This window comes from Pipistrellus hanaki, assembly GCF_964339955.1.
Source record: "Pipistrellus hanaki genome assembly, chromosome: 1".
Lineage (NCBI taxonomy): Eukaryota > Metazoa > Chordata > Mammalia > Chiroptera > Vespertilionidae > Pipistrellus > Pipistrellus hanaki.
In genome coordinates, this window is record NC_140503.1 from 163,337,534 (window position 1) to 163,353,436 (window position 15,903).

At 46.2% G+C, this 15,903-nt stretch overlaps 1 protein-coding gene across 1 annotated transcript in view; it reads right to left on the reverse strand.

Moving 5' to 3' along the window:
* The window catches only part of PRDM8 (PR/SET domain 8), a gene marked incomplete at its 3' end in the record, with an annotated part of 28,436 nt that extends 14,016 nt beyond the window's left edge, over nucleotides 1-14,420 (reverse strand). Inside the window, exons 1-5 of the mRNA XM_084865689.1 lie at nucleotides 14,263-14,420; nucleotides 5,008-5,252; nucleotides 3,801-3,971; nucleotides 1,337-1,557; nucleotides 6-202 (exon numbers count right to left, since the gene is read on the reverse strand). Coding sequence (XP_084721815.1) covers nucleotides 6-202; nucleotides 1,337-1,555 — 416 coding nt within the window. The 5' untranslated portion in view covers nucleotides 1,556-1,557; nucleotides 3,801-3,971; nucleotides 5,008-5,252; nucleotides 14,263-14,420. The remainder of the gene's footprint in view (nucleotides 1-5; nucleotides 203-1,336; nucleotides 1,558-3,800; nucleotides 3,972-5,007; nucleotides 5,253-14,262) is intronic.
* Nucleotides 14,421-15,903: the final 1,483 nt, after the last annotated feature.

Sequence of the window (15,903 nt, forward strand, 5' to 3'; positions counted from 1 at the left end):
AGAGCAAGAGTAACTCAGTCAGTTCTTTCCCGTACCAAACTAGTAACTCCTCGTCTTTGGCAATCCTGCGGAGAGAGCGGTAAAACAGCTGTCCGTTTTTTATATAGGCCTCCAGGTTCTGCTCCTCTTTATCTCTGGCTGATTGGACCAGACGCAGCCACATGAGACCTTCTGAGGAACCACTTGCCGCGGAGGTGTCTACCTACAGTGTAGAAAAAAAGAATGAATACAAGAAGGAAGGGGTTTGGGGGAGGGAGACTCTTGTGAGAGACGGAAGCCAGAGGAACCGGGGCCATTGCCTGTATGTCATTCTTTTCCAAAGAATTATCTGAGATCAAGATTCCAAAAACCCGACCCAAGTTGGCACCCACCCTCAGGCATGTAACCAGCAGGCAAGAGAGTCGTCTTTTGAAATCTGCATCAATCATAGGTTATTTAAGTAGTCTTTTTCCTCATATTGCTTGAATATAAAATGAGGAAATTTTCTTCCAATTCAAATTAGTGTTAACCTCTTGAGAATTTACTTCTAAATTATCCTGCATTACAAAAATGTGGGGGAATTTGGTTTGTTTTGGAAATAAAAAGGTGAGATCTCAGATATGATTGTGTGGCTTCACTCATCTTCCTAATTTTGGCTTAAACAATATTTGTAGAGAAAGAATGGGAAGTAAGAGGGCTTTTTTTTCTCTAAACTTAAACATATGAATTAAAAGTAATTTTATTGTCAAGTCGTGTGTGCAGGAGGCAACTAATCAATGCATTTCTCTCACATGGATGTTCTCTCTGTCTTTCCCTCTCCCACTCTCTTTAAAATCAATGGAAAAATAGCCTCTGGTGAGGATTTAAAGAATATTTCTTTAACATTTTTTATGTAAATACAAACTCCGGGCACTAGCTATCTCTTTCCAGAAGGGGTAATATTATTTAGGGAAACAAAAGGCCTGCTATGTTGGAAGACTAATGTCCCTAATACTTAGGAACTTAGGATAAAAATACTTAGAGAAAGTACTTATTATGCAAATAGCCTCAATCTTCTGAAAATTCCCATAGTTAAGGTAATCACTAGGAAAGCCCAGAATTAAGTCACTGCTTTAGACATGCCTGGTATTCCAAATCAAATGCTATCATCTGTTCCAGAAAATCAGTTAACAACAACTTAAGTCTAAGTTTCCTTTTCAATTTTTTGGTGTGAAAAATAGAACGACTTGCATGACTTCAATGTCTACCTTCAGAACCTCTGAGCTTGTCAATAGAATGATTCGTAGTGTGCTTGCAACAGGAAATGACCCCCCCACCCCCACCCTAGGCAGCATCGGCCAAGACGGCCAAGACTTACCCGGAAGATGTAAGGAACTGTTCTTTTGTCGGTGGACTTGAGAGCTATGAAAGCTATGCTGTCGTACAGGGAAGTATGGCTCAGGACGCAGGGACCGAATATAGCGTTCTCGGGAATGTCGCAGGTGGTGTAAACGCTGGTGAAAATGTCTGTCAGACACTGCTGGACAGCCTTGGCATCCCCGTCCCAGATGCCTCGCTGGACGCCCGAATCCTCCATCACTGGAGACAAACACACAGGAGTTATGTTACTCCTTTTGCCTTTATGAATCCAGATGGAGTGTTTTAAGTACTCGACAGATTTTTCTTGAATTTTGCCTGATATTTTGTATAGCTCTTATTTCAGAAATAAAGCCAATAGCAGATTGAATTCTGCATATTGTGAAGATGCCAACTAAGGAATACTTTCCTTTTAAGAAGATATTGGAATAGTGGGAGTTCAGGGTAGATGAGAGAGAGAGAGAGAGAGAGAGAGAGAGAGAGAGAGAGAGAGAGAATGAATATGAGAAAATGAGATTATATATATTTTTTCAATAACTTGGGGGTGGATGGGGCAGGATTTGGGAAGGGTGAAGGCAGAGGAGAGTACTAGTATTTTTTACAGACTCTCTTGACTGAAAGAAACTTCAAACTCTTGGAAGAAAGCTCCTCTCCTTTCCTTCCGGGCTGATTTTATTTCATTTTCTTCCAAAGAGGGGAGCAGCATTAGCGAACAGGTGGAGACAGCGGAGCATGGCGAATGGATTTCAAGTAGTGTCAGGGCCACTGATTCCGTGTCAGCTAACCTTTCTCTGCAGCCTAGGAGAGGGGACTTATGCCGGCTCATTACCATAATCCAACACTGTCCTTCCGAGGCTTTAATCAGAAGCAGCAAGCTGAGGTAATTATTTTTTTCTCCACATGCTTATTTATGGGTGAGGGCGAATCCCAGTTACCTTGTTATACAAGGGGGTGGACTGAGTCGCATGTGCCTCCTGAAGTGAGAAGGTAAGGGCAGGCCAGAAGTGTCCCCCGTTTGAAATACCGCCTGGGTAGTGACTGGTGAATTCTGGCTCCCCCAGATAGACCCCGTCTGGGTAAGAGGGGGCCGCCTGGCTGGAGTAGCCCTGGTGGACTCTCCAGCTGTCGCATCCGCAGCAACTGAGAAAAGTGATGCCCGGATGGAGGGCTGTCTATTAAGCTGTCATTTGACATTTTTCTTCCTTTGCCACTGGACACTGCCTACAAGATTTATCATTTAAAAAAAAAACATAAACAGAGCTGGTGTTTAAAATGTAAACTAGTTTTGAACAAACGGCATCATTGTTCACTCTTTCTGATCGATTCAAAGATTTCCCCACGTTGGTTTTTCCCTCCGAAAGCCCACCCACCACAGGCAGTCATTGATGGATGTTTTGTATAATGTAAGTAGCGGGAAAGTGTGGACTTCAATCTTTTTCTGAGAAGCTGTTCATGACGGAATATTGGTAATGTCCGTTTTTATCGTAATGTCTATAAACCAATTAATCTTGCAAATATGATTACAAGGTAGTGCTTTTTTTTTTCCACTTTCCAGTTAACAGAGCATGAAACTTTGGTCAGCTTCTTCTTCTTCTTTTTCATTCACACTGCTGCACCCCCCAAATGTCAAGTATAGGGCTGTGCCTGCCAGACAGACATAAGCGAAATAGCCCTAAAGAAGAAACTTACTTTATGCTACCGCCTCTATCTCTGGGCATGTTTACTCCACACAAAGTAGTCTTCCTCGCCTCCAACTGAACATGTAAATATATATGTTTAAAAACCCTCTGGAACCTCTCATCTCCTTTTTTTCCACGAAATCCTGTTCTCTCTCCTTTTCAATGTTCCCAACTCAGCGTTTTCTGCCCCAATTTCTCCTTTTAAAAAAGTCTCTTTCACACAAGCGTTTCATTGTGCCCGGAGGTCGCCCCGTCACGTCGGGCAACAGCAGGGGGGCAGTCATTAAGATGCAGCTCCCCCGAACAATACGGTGCAAAGACCCGCGCCGCTCAGGGGGGTCCGCGCCCGCCGCCCGGAACACCCGGGAGAAGGGAAAGCCGGGTCTGGCTACTCCGAGCGCGGCGGGCTTCGCCACCTAGCCTCTCCCAGCTCAGCATCCTCATCCTCCATCCTCCAGGCCCCGGGTCTCTTCCGCCCCAGCATCCTTTCTGCATCCCTTCCCGAGCCGGGCAGCCCGCGCTGCCGCCGGCCGCTACCCTCCCCCGGAGGCAGGCATTGTCTGGCGGCCGCGCTCTCCCCAGCCCAGCCGCTCGCTTCTCGGGCAAAGTGCTCTCTGCCGGCTCCTCCCTTTGTATCATCTTATTGGCAGCGGCGATCCCCTCTACGATTATTTCCCCCCCTTTTCTGGATACTGAGGAAACAAACGGAGGCACAAAAATTTTCCACTCTCCACACCAAACCTGCTGCCTCCCCTCCCCCTCCCACACCCATGCAAATAGACTTACCAGTAAGAAGGTCGGGGATGCAAAGGCCAAAAAAAAAAAAAAAAAAACGCCTCCTGGAGCCCGGAGGAGATGCTCTCCAGTGTTTCTTTCGCCTTTTGTATCAGTGCGTGTCCATGTCCAGGGGTGTAAGTATTGCTGTCTAGGAGGCTCTGCCTAAGAGAGGGCAGAGAGCTGGAGAGATGGGGAGAGTGAAATGATGGGAGAGCAAGAGAGAGAGAGAGAGAGAGAGAGAGAGAGAGAGAGAGAGAGAGAGAGAGAGAGAGAGAGAAGGAGGAGAGTTGTACAGATGGACCCGATGCAGTGACTGACTGGCACGCAGACACACACTTTTTGTTTGCTGCACATAATCTGCCCAATGACGCGTGACAGCCCACGTCCCCTCCCGTTAACTCTTTGCTGGGCTGGGCGCTCCCGCTGGCGCTGGCTGCCTGCAAGCCATCTCCCCGGCCTGCCTTCCCCAAGTGGCAGCTCCTCTCTGCGCACCGCCTCCTCCTAAAGCATCGCCCCTCCGAGACCGGTAGGAAGGGGAATCAGTTGGGGGAGGGGGGTCCCAAAGGGAAGTGCCCACAGAACTGGTAAGGGCCTTTCCCCGTTTCCCTGGGCACTTGGAGAACCCCGGACAGAAAGATGGAACCCTCGGCCGCACCGACCCGCGCGCATTTCCTGGAGTCGGAGTTCTGTGCTGGGGAAGGGGGTCTCGGATGAGCCCAAGGGATGGATTCTATGGCCCTGAGCCGGCACTGGTCCTGCGCGCAGCTATTTGCCTGGGGTTGATAAATCAGCCCCAGCTCTCTCTCTCCAGGAGCTCGCACCCCACCAAGCTCTTCCTAGCAAGCAAGCATCAGAAAGGGTGCGCTTTGGCGAGCTTTTGGCCCACTCTCTCTGCCTCTCTGCGGAGCGAGAGATGGGGCAAGGCAGCGAGTGTGGAGATGCTGCCAGGCCTAAGGGGATTGATAGGGGTCGCCTGGTCCCGGGACACCAGTCCCCGGGTCAGTCCCCGGGTGGGGGAAGCGGGGAAGAGAAGATGGGTGGGATGAACCCAGGTTATAGTCCTCAAGCTACTCCCGCTGTTCCGCCCTCTGCACTTCGCATTCTGCAGAGTCCCTGACGGGGTTCCACACTGGGGTCCGCCCGCAGTCTAAGACCTCCGGAGGTGGGGGGTGGAGTAGAGGAGCCGGGAGGAGGGAGTCAAAGTAAAGATCATTACCGAGATGTGCTCCGGAGGGGTGTTGCCATCCAGCCGGCGGTGGGAGAGTGGGTGGGGTGGTCAGGCTGCCTCCGGAGCTCCCTGTGCGCTGAGCCACTCAGAGGCGCTGGCTGGCCCTTGTAAGGCAACAGCTGACGCTAATGACTTGAGGTCTTTAACAGCCTGAAAGTTGGCTCCTTCCACAGACCGCCACGCATTTTCGCCAGGGATTCTGGGGTTCTTTCTCGCAGTTCAACTCTCTGCTCCTAAGGGAGGAAAAGGCCTTTGAGTGGGATAGGGGTCCCACTCCCTCACCACCCCCTCTCCCCAGCACCATTGCATTGAAGAGGGCAATCTGTGAGCTTTTAGGTACATGGGCTTCGTAGCCGGCCAAGTGGGCACAGCAGAATGGCAACCAGACACAACCGAGGAGAGGAAACGGCCTGGGTTTACCCCGCGTCTGAAGGAGGCGGTGGGTTGGGGGTTGGGAAGAGCCGCTTTAGAGGAAAGGATGCGCAAGGTGTTAGTCTGAGCCTCTCTCACAGCTCTGGGACCTCCCTCCCTCCGGAACCCAGTGAGGCAGCGAGGCTCTGAACGCCTCTCCTCCCGGAGCCTACGGTCCAAGGAGGCCAGAAAAGGATTCTGCTGAGGAGAAGAACAAAAAATAGGCTATGAATTTCCCACAAAGTGAGTTCTTTTCTCTTTGGTCTTTCTCTCTGTGTTCCCTTCTCTTTTCACCGGGCCTGGTCAATCCACACATAACTTCCTAGTCCTTCCCATCAGAAGGAGCTGTCACCTAGGATTAAGCTGGAGTTCAGGGTTGGAAAATCCCCATATATATTCGGGGGAGATGGGGGTGGGGATTATCCATTAATTTCGGATTTAGCCACTGATTTTTTCAAAGAAAGCTTCTCAAACAGCAGTCGTGTTTTAACTTATCATTTCTCTGTATGCACGTGTGCACACTTTTAAATACTTTGGCTAAGGGCAACTCATGTAATGACCAAGGCTCTATGCTGAGGGTTCTCACAGGTCCATGTATGAGAATCACTGTATTTAGCCATCGATTGTCTTATGACTGGATGCTCCATTAATCTTCCCCTCCCTCCCTCCCTCTCTCTCTCTCTCTCTCTCTCTCTCTCTCTCCTCTCCCTCCATCACTTGTTTAAAGAAAGGGTAGGAATTAGAAATGTCAAAAGAATCGCCTTAAGCACCTCAAAAATAACCCATAATATGAAAAATTAGTCCCCAGGCATTTACATGAATTCAGAGGATACTAAAGGGATAAAGAAAGAGACACCAGTATAAACAGGAGCAAAATAAGATGAAGAAGTTGCCACAAGAGAGTTGTGGTCCCTTAGAAACTACAGACTGATAAAGAGAAGGAAGGTGTGTGAGTGGTTTGGGGACAGTGAACTCAAACCTAATTCCATTAAACTGTTGAGCAGAACATTCCTTAGACCCTTCTTTCGCTGTTATTTAGAGAACAGGAAGTTTGCTTTTCCCAAAAAAAAGCATCTGCCCATGCGAGCCATTTAAAAAAAAAAAATCTATTACATGTTCTAAATATAAAAGCATCTATTCCAGGATGTGGACATTCTGGAAAACCTTAAACTCTAAATGGAAGGCATTTTTCTTTTGCCTGGCCTTTCTTTTCTTAAATGAAAAGGACATATCTTAGACTCTAACTCATTTGAGGTACTAAAATCTAGATTCCAGTTTGCATGAAATAATGTTTCTGGTACTTAAGTTGGGGGTAAGGAATGTTGACTTTCCAAATCTCAAGCAGAAAATAGCTAAGATGTATCAAGGAGGGGAGAGATGTATTGAGAATGTGGCCATCAGATGATATTTCCTCTCAGTTTCATCTTACTGCCCCCTAATTAGATTTCCCCTATTTATTTTTTGGGGGGGAGTACCCCAAAGAAAATAATTTCTGACATTTTACAAATCCAACCAATGCTTTGTCTTATGTATTAAATGACTGACATAACAAAACAAACAAACAAAAAAGCAAATATGGGTAAGATGAAGCTATAAATTCCTGTTTTGCAGGTTTTCCAGTATTTTAAGTGGAACATATTTGCTTGGTAATATAAATGGTCCACAATGCCATCACTGAAAGGAGGTAAAGAAAATCTACAGGTTATGTCTATTTCTCTGGAAATGCATGGGTGAAAATGGTGCATAAACTACTTTGAAATCACTCTACATTTTTTAAAAAGATATTTTATTGATTTTTCACAGAGAGGAAGAGAGAGATAGAGAGTTAGAAACATCAATGAGAGGGAATCATCTATCAGCTGCCTCTTACACACCCCCTACTGGGGATGTGCCTGCAACCAAGGTACATGCCCTTGATTGGAATCGAACCTGGGACCTTTCAGTCCCCAGACCGACACTCTACCACTGAGCCAAACCGGTCCCAGCTGAAATCACTCTACATTATTACTCCCTGGAATTCACTGACACTAAATAAAGGCTTGAGGCATTTATTCAGCCTTAAAGAGTGCTATAAAAGTGTATCTTGGCCAACAGTTTTATCTAATTCACATGGAACAATGAGTTTATGCATATATTTGGAGCTCTTTGCTCTGGGGGTTATTTCCAACTAAATAATTAGAAGGATGACAATGAAGAGTGAGGATGTGTTCACCTAGCTCCACTTCAGCAAGGCTCCCAGCAGTCATGGTAAAGATACATGTGTAGACAACTGCAGTACTGTTTGGAAAGAGGCAGCTGGAGAGAGGCCAGTGAATGAATGATTCCTGAAGTGCAGCCTTTTCCAACCCAAGTAAGAGGATGGAGAAAGGGTAAGAAAGGAAATCTGATTCTTAAAGAGTATTAGAATGTACATGTTGTTTCTCTCCCCAGGGTAGAGAAATGGGGCCCCAAATATCTCCACTTCTGTGATAGGAGGCAGGTAAAATCTGTAAGGATAACTCACTTAGAAAGATTGTTACCCTAAAAGAATGAAGATACATTGTTTTTCTTTATCTTTTTCTAGGTCCTGGTTCATCCGCCACTAAAATTCTATTTCCAAACCTCTACACCAGCAAACGTTTAGTTGTCAAAAAATATATAGCAATTCATGGTGAAGGAAAAACATACCGGAAGACAAGACGGATGCCAAGAAAACAGACAATGGAAAGTTTTTCCTAAGCTTATTATTTTCCCACAGAAAGGTCTCTGGAAGGGGCTGTGAGAGTTGGGGGAGGCAGGAAAAGGAACTTCGTAGCCTCACAATGGAGACTATGGAAGTTTCTAGGGAATCACTTAGAGGCAAGAAGAGGAAGACTTGCTGAGCTGGATGGGGGACAGTGTTGGTTTTTTATTATTATTTGTTTTTAGTTTTTTAAAGTATACATGGCAATCTCATTTTGGGTCTAAGTTTGTAACTAAGTATTTCAGTTGGTTCAACAGGTGATAAATCAGTGAATGTTTCCCAGGCTGGTCCTGGGAGAGCAAAAAACATAAGGAAAAGATGGATAATTTTGTAACCTGTGATAGACCCTAGGTTCCCAATTCCTGACTCACATTTTTCTCTCTTCGCATTTCCTCTTTCTCAATAAATGATGGCTGTTTTTAATGCTTCTGCTGCTGCTGCTGCTGCTGCTGCTACTTCTACAACTACTGCTGTCACTTCTCAAGTTTGAAACCAAGGTATCTCAAGTTCCATTTGCCATTATGTTGGAGTTCAACAGTGAGCTGGTTAAGGTTTGAGGACTTTGTGTAATTAATTCATTTCCTCTCCTAGATCTATCTGGGTTGTAGTCAGCTGGCTCAATGGCTTCTGAGTATGACTTCCAGCAGGATTAGCAACTGAGGTGATAAAGGCACCACCACAAATCTGAAATCAATGCCTCATGGTCACCTGTGACTCAGATCCAATACACAGGATCTTGACCATTTGGATTCTCCTAGCCTTTATATGCCTTCCCAAATAAATATCTACAGAGCTGACAAGGAGTATCCTAGCTTCTTGTACAATCTGCAGGTTACAAAGGTTTTTGAGAGTCAGACGCTGCAATCTTGCACAGACCTCATTAGCAGGAGGAAAATTGGAGGAAGGAAATGTAGGCAGGACCACAGTCAGCCATGCTGGGCCTCCTTATCCTCTGGGCCAAGCTTTCCAGGCAGACTGGGGACCAAGGTGTGTCCAGCCATCTCAAATGGGAGACAGCATCAGATTTTGAGAAGATTGACTCTAGACCTTAGGAATGTCACCAAGTTGAGAAGCTCTACCTAGAATTTCTTTGCTCAACCAGGGAAAAGGAACATTATCCCAACACTCAGGATTTGAGTTCCACCTCATTTCCTCTTTCTTTTAGGCTGTGTGTAATTCCTGAGTTAAAAAGAGAGATGCTTATTGACATACAGTGGGTACATACTGGGCATCTTCCCTGGCACCTGATCCCAGCTAGCCCTCTGAATGCGGACTTAGATTCTAAGTTGGACTACTGGAGGAAGAGCAGCTCAAACCATTCCTCTCCTAGGAAGAGGGTCTACGCAGAGCACAACATGCCCAGAACATTCAAGCTTGGAATCTGTCCATGGCAAACTTCCCTGCAGCCTGAGGAGAGACAGACGTCTGATGTTCTCCAGGGAAAATGAGAAGCAAAACAGAAAAGAAATGAAAAGGATTTGGGGAAGTAGATATCAGTTAGTAACCACAACAGTGATGCTACACATTGCTTCGGTAGAGCCTTAGAAATATAGTTTATTTCTTCACAATCTATGTTCTCATACCCAAAGTGCTCTTCTACTCAATTGCAAATTGGAATGTTTGAGTGAAAGCCATCTTTCATTATTCCAATTCAAATGAATTGCAGGTGTTTCCTTACTTAATCCAGAGGTATTATTTTAGCACTGATGGGAGAATGTGTCCCCAAACATTGTACAGAAAGCCTATAACTTTTTAAAAATATATATTTTATTGATTTTTTACAGAGAGGAAGGGAGAGAGATAGAGAACTAGAAACATCAATGAGAGAGAAACATTGACCAGCTGCCTCCTGCACAGCCCCTATCTGGGATGTGTCCACAACCAATGTACATGCCCTTGACTGGAATCAAACCTGGGACCCTTCAGTCCGCAGACCGACGCTCTACCACTGAGCCAAACCGGTTTCAGCAAGAAAGCCAATAACTTTTAACAGATTTTCATAAGCAATTAAAAACTACCAATTTTTAAATTAAGTATTCCTTTAATTCCAATACTTGGAGAAATGGTCTCTTAAAGAATTCCAAGATCAACTTGTCATAAACAATAGTAACAGCATGACTACCATAAACACTATTGTACCTGTATTTTATTTTATTTTATTAAATTTATTGGGGTGACATTGGCTCATAGGGTCATATGGATATTTGGCCTTCTTTATCCTTTACCCTCCCCTACACTGTACCTATCCACATTTTTAAGCTATGCTCTATTTTATATTAAAATTTTTATTGATTTTTTTAATTATTATTATTTTTTTTTTAGAGAGAGAGAGAAACATTGATGTGAGAGTGAAACATGGATCAGTGACCTCCTGCATGACCCCTACTGGGGATCAAGCACATAACTTAGGCTTGTGTCCTGATGGGGAATCAAATTGGCAACCTCTCTGTGAACAGGTTGATGCCCAACCAACTGAACTACACCAGTCAGGGCCCTTACCTATATTTTAATGTGGTAGAAATAATAGAAATAATAATCAGAGGGATTGATACATATTTGTTCTTTTGCACTTGGGGATTGAGAACCCAATTCCCAGATGAATTTGGTAGTCATCTATTAATCCTATATAATAAAAAGGTAATATGCAAATGGTTGTTATGCTGTGATGCTTAACTACTGATCACTAGGAGGGCAGGGCAATGAGCTACAGAGTAAGAAGGGGGAAGCTACAGTAACAGTGGGTGGGGCAGCCAGCTGAGGCAAGCTACTCCACTAGTGTAATATAAAGGTAACCAAGATAGTCACAGTTTCCTTTAAGTTTTATGAAAAACCTATATTTTAAGAATAAATATCCAGAATTGTCAAATAAGTCATTCACAAATTCATAATAAGAATAAACATATTAAATATAAAAACCTGCATGTTGAGTTGGGTTTTTTTTTTTAAGGCCTAGAATTGAATTTATGTCTGAACAAGTTTATACCTGATCAGACAATGTGTGTGTGTGTGTGTGTGTGTGTGTGTGTGTGTGTGTTTAAGCAGGTTTGGGTGAATATTTTTAAGGGTAGCAATAAAAAAAAAAACTGGACTGTGTCATTTTTCTTGGCTGCATGCCCATAAAGTAGTCAGTGATCCTTTTTGCATTTTTTTGTAAGATGGTTTTGGTAAAATAGTTTGTGTAAAGTCATAGGAGAGCAATTGGTCCTGGAGAAGCAAAACTGAGTAGAGTTCTATGGAATATTGTTTTAAAGATTTTTTAAATTGATTTTTGGAGAGAGAGAGAGAGAGAGAGAGAGAGAGAGAGAGAGAGAGAGAGAGAGAGAGAGAGAAGAGAGAGAGAGAGGAAGGAAGAGGGAGGGAGGAGGGGGAGAAGCATTGATATGAGAGGGAAACATGATGGGTGGCTGCCTCCTGCATGCCCCCCACCAAGGATCAAGCCACAACCCAGGCATGTGCCCTGACTGTGAATTGAACCTGCCACCTTTTGGTTGGTGCACACAGGACAATGCCCAACCAGCTGAGCCACACTGGCTAGGGCTGGTGATGTGGTGAGATCCCTCATAGCATTATCTACGTTCTAGAATCAGTTTACCCTAGTTAGACCCCAGGAAGTTAATGTTTCCAGACAAGCAGGGATCCCCTGAACTTGTGGAGAGGTCCTGGGGAAAGCAATGCACTGAGAAAGTGCAGCAGGTTCCATTTCTTACCTGGGTTGGGGGGCTGAATTAGGTGTTCTGTCCCCCAAGCCACTTACAGCTGCTTCTGGGTTCAACATTTGGGTGGCAAGGCAAGGCAAGGAGGTACCTGCCAGACCCAGATAATTCCTGTCTGAATTCTGCAGTGTCCATGGCTTAATAAAGGGCACCACCACAGGGAGAAGTATGCAGTCAAGGTCAAATGACAGAGATGGGCTTCCGTGTAGGCTAGTAAGATCTCTGGTAGAGACCCAGGGAAGGCACTACCCCATCAGGAAGACACAGACACTGCTCAGACTGCCTTTGGGAGGACTCACCAAGAGTGCAGAGCCCTGGCGGGGGCAGGGAGGTAGGGGGCACTGAGCAGAACAAGACAAGCCATCTTCAGCTGGGCGTAGCTCTTTCAGGAAGAAGCAACACTTATAAATCATCAAGGAGACCACCCAGTAGTGTGCTCCAGGCATTCCAGGACCCTCCAAGGACCAAGCAGCCACCACGCACACTTAAGGGCCAGCCATGTTCTCCAGCCTCCTCTTTTCTCCCTGGAATTAATGCCAATACTTGCCTCCTGCTAGGCGACCACTTGCCCATAGGAAAGGCGACCTGCCATGGCTGGGCTTTCAGGAACAGCTAAGTTCCTTTTCACCAGCCCCCCTTCCCCCCCCCCCCCCCCACACACACACTGAATGGCCTCACCCCAAAGGGCCTGGTTCTCCTCCTCAGGCACTCTAAGGCTGGCGAGGGCTGCCTCACTAAGTCTCCGTGAGGACTCCGTGGGGGAACCAGGGCAAGTGCACTTTAGAAAGCCAGTTGCTGAGCAGATGGTAAGGGACTGCTTCCAAGAGCTGGGGTTACTTCCTTCTCAGCCTTGGACATCCCAAAGAGGTGTCTGTTGCCTTCATCAGGAAACACTCTCTTTCATTAGAAGCTTGGAGAACTGACCAAAAAGGACCAACAACTCAGGTTCAGGCCACAGATCCCATCAGGAGCAGTAGATGGCCAGGGTTCGAATCCTGCCTCCAGAGGCTGGGCAGTGACTGAACCTGTCTGTGCTCCTGGCCTCCTGGCCTTCGGCTGTGAACTGAAGGTACCACGCACGGGGAACCCTCTCCAGGTGGCTTTTGCGGGGGGGGGGGGGGGGGGGGCTGCGTGGGTAGTCAGCAAGCGCAGAGAGCAACTTCCTAACATTTCAGTGCTGTTACACACCTTCTTGGCTTCTCCATTACAAAATGTGGGAGTTGTATTGTGCTCCTGCTTTCAAAGCCATGCAGTGAAGGTTGCAGATTTTGCCATGGTTCCACGTGGCTAGGAGATGCTGGAGGAGAAGGCAGGCAGGGGGGATCCGCTCCCAGGCGGCCCGAATGTCCCCACTACAGGTCACAATCCCGGTCCCCTCCTTCCTCCTCCCCGCCTCTAAGGGAGAACCAGCAAACGCTGCCCCAAAACTGTGCATCAGCTTCTACCTCCACGCCCATCCCGAGTCCTCTCTTCAGGGTGGCCAGGGCGGAGGCATCGCCACTGGGTGAGGGCAGGAGAATGTGAGCAAATCGCTGGTGAACTCAAGTGCCAAGGCCAGGGAGCGGAGAACAGGGGGGCTGAGAAACCTGGGGGGCCCTGAGCCTGCTCTGACCCAGGCCTCCACGTGGTGAGCCAGGGCTCAGAAAAAGGCTCAGGTGGGCGGGCCCTGAGGCAGGCTGGGCAGCCTTGCCCCCTACACCCACGTCTGGGAAGTGAGGAGAGACCATGCACTATGCCTGAGCCCTTAGCCACGTGGTTGGCATAGGGCTTTGAGGTGGGTGGGGGGTGGCTCCACCTTGGCTTGGCAGCCCTCAGCCCTGCACCCCCTCGACCCTCATGGGTTGTGTGCAAAGCACTGTGGGCAGAACCGGTTTCCCTGGGCCTAAAGTCACTTTGGCGCAAATGCAGCCCAACCCTGAGGGAGATCCCACAGTTTCAGGCTCGGCTGGCTAGGTGACCCTCCGCCCAGGCAGGAGCCTCCGTGGCAAAATGTGGGGTCTGAAACACGTTTGAACCCAGGTCTGCAATCTACTAGCTGGGTGTCTTTGAGTAAATCACCAAATGTCTCTGAATTTTCAGTATCCTCATTTGGAAAATAGCAAAAACATGGCTCTCACAGGGTGGCTGTGATTATATAAAGGGTAAGCTGGGGTCCAGATCTTGGCTGGGCTGCCTGCTTGGGTTAGTTAGCAGCTCTGTGCTCCTGCTTCCTGTGAAGGAAGTGGACCTGTGAACTAGGGATAAAACACCTAACACAAAAGGCCCTAAGACTTAAATGGGCAAGCATGGCAGTGCACTCAGCCTAGCACATAGTAAGAGTCTGAGTCATTAATTATTTAAAGCATCTTAGTGCCTGCCACTTTCAAATGCTGGGTAAATATAATTTTCAAATCTTACCTCTCCTGCTCCACTTTTTCTCTTCTTCAGAGAGAAACAAAGTGCAAAGATGCGTGTCAGTGTGTGTGCACTCCGAATTGGGAAGAGTAGCTTGGGGCAGAAAGTTAGGTGTCAGTTCTGGAAGTTCCATGCCTCTCCTGGCCTTTCCTCTTCAATTTCTAGGGAGAAGGTAAGAGAATAGGAAAGGCAGAGCAAAGGAGCTTAGAATATGACAGAATAAAATGGCATTTTAAATATTAAGGAGACAGGGAGTCTGTGTGAAGTAGAATGGAATTAGATTGGCTATCATTTCTGTGCTTGGCTGCCAGTTGGCGATGTTGGGAGCATTGTGTCTGTGTCATGGCCCCTGGGAGGGAAAGATCTCAGAGAAGAGATGGAGAGAGGGTAGCATTGCTTTAGGGAAACAGGTTGGGGACAGGAGGAGCAATGGGGTGCCTTCCCTTGCATATGGAGAAGAGATATATCCTTGTAGCAGAGACCATACTTGATTCAAGAAGTAAAACTGAGGCCCTGCTGTGTTGGCTCAGTGGATTGAGCATTGTCCCATGGAACAGGAGTCCCAGGTTCAATTCCAAGTCAGGGTACACACCCTGGTTGCAGGAGGCAGCCAATCAATGATTCTCATCATTGATATTTCTATATCTCTCTCCCTCTCCCTTCCTCTCTGAAATCAATAAAAATATTCTTTTTTTTTTTTTTTTTTTTTTTTTTTTTTTTAGAAAAGAAAGAAAACTCAGGCAAAAAGAAGAAAAGATACAGGGGTGAATTTTTTGGGGGGTGAATTAGGCCTCCAGTGGAAGGTTGGAATCTGTATATTCCTCAAAACATGAAAATTAAATTTGGAGTCCAAACTTACATCCACAGACACCCCTTCATCATCCTTATAGCTAGACACCTCTTCATCGTCCTTATAGTTCAGGCCCTTGCAGAGTGGGCCCCATACCCACGCCACCAGGTGCCTCCTCAATACCAGTGTCTGCCTCTGACTTTTCAGATGGGAGCACTTACCTCTTTCTTTAGTTCTCTATAGAGAGTAGGATAGTGGAGAATGATGTTTTACTCAGCAACTAGCCGGGCATCTAGGAAGACATGGCCCCAAACAGTGTTCAAGACCTTACCCTTCTGCTCCCCGCAGTCCCAGGGCAGAGATTGCTGATGCAGCAACAACAATCTAAAGCAGCAGTTTGCAACCTTTTTCATCTGATGGCATGCATACATAAACTACTTACTAAAATTCTGCAGCACACCAAATTTTATATATATATATATATATATATATATATATATATATATATGCCAATCTGACCAAAACATAATTTTTATTCATTCACACCAGACAGCTATTGTTGTGTTGGCTATTGTCATTTTTTAATTTGACAGTCTGAGGGAAAAGAGGTCAGTGCCCCTGACTAAATAGTCAGAAATTGCATGTTGCCGCACACCAAAATCTTGCCGCACACCAGTGTGCCTCGCGTACATACAGGTTGAAAAATTGTCGATCTAAGGTATTTCATAAACTTCTGGCTTTTCATCTCCTCTCCTCTCAGACCCTGACTAAAAGGTGCTCTTAACAGAAAAGATGATGCAATCAAATAAAACCAACTCCTCAATGCTTTGAGCCCTGGGCAAAGGAGAAACCCA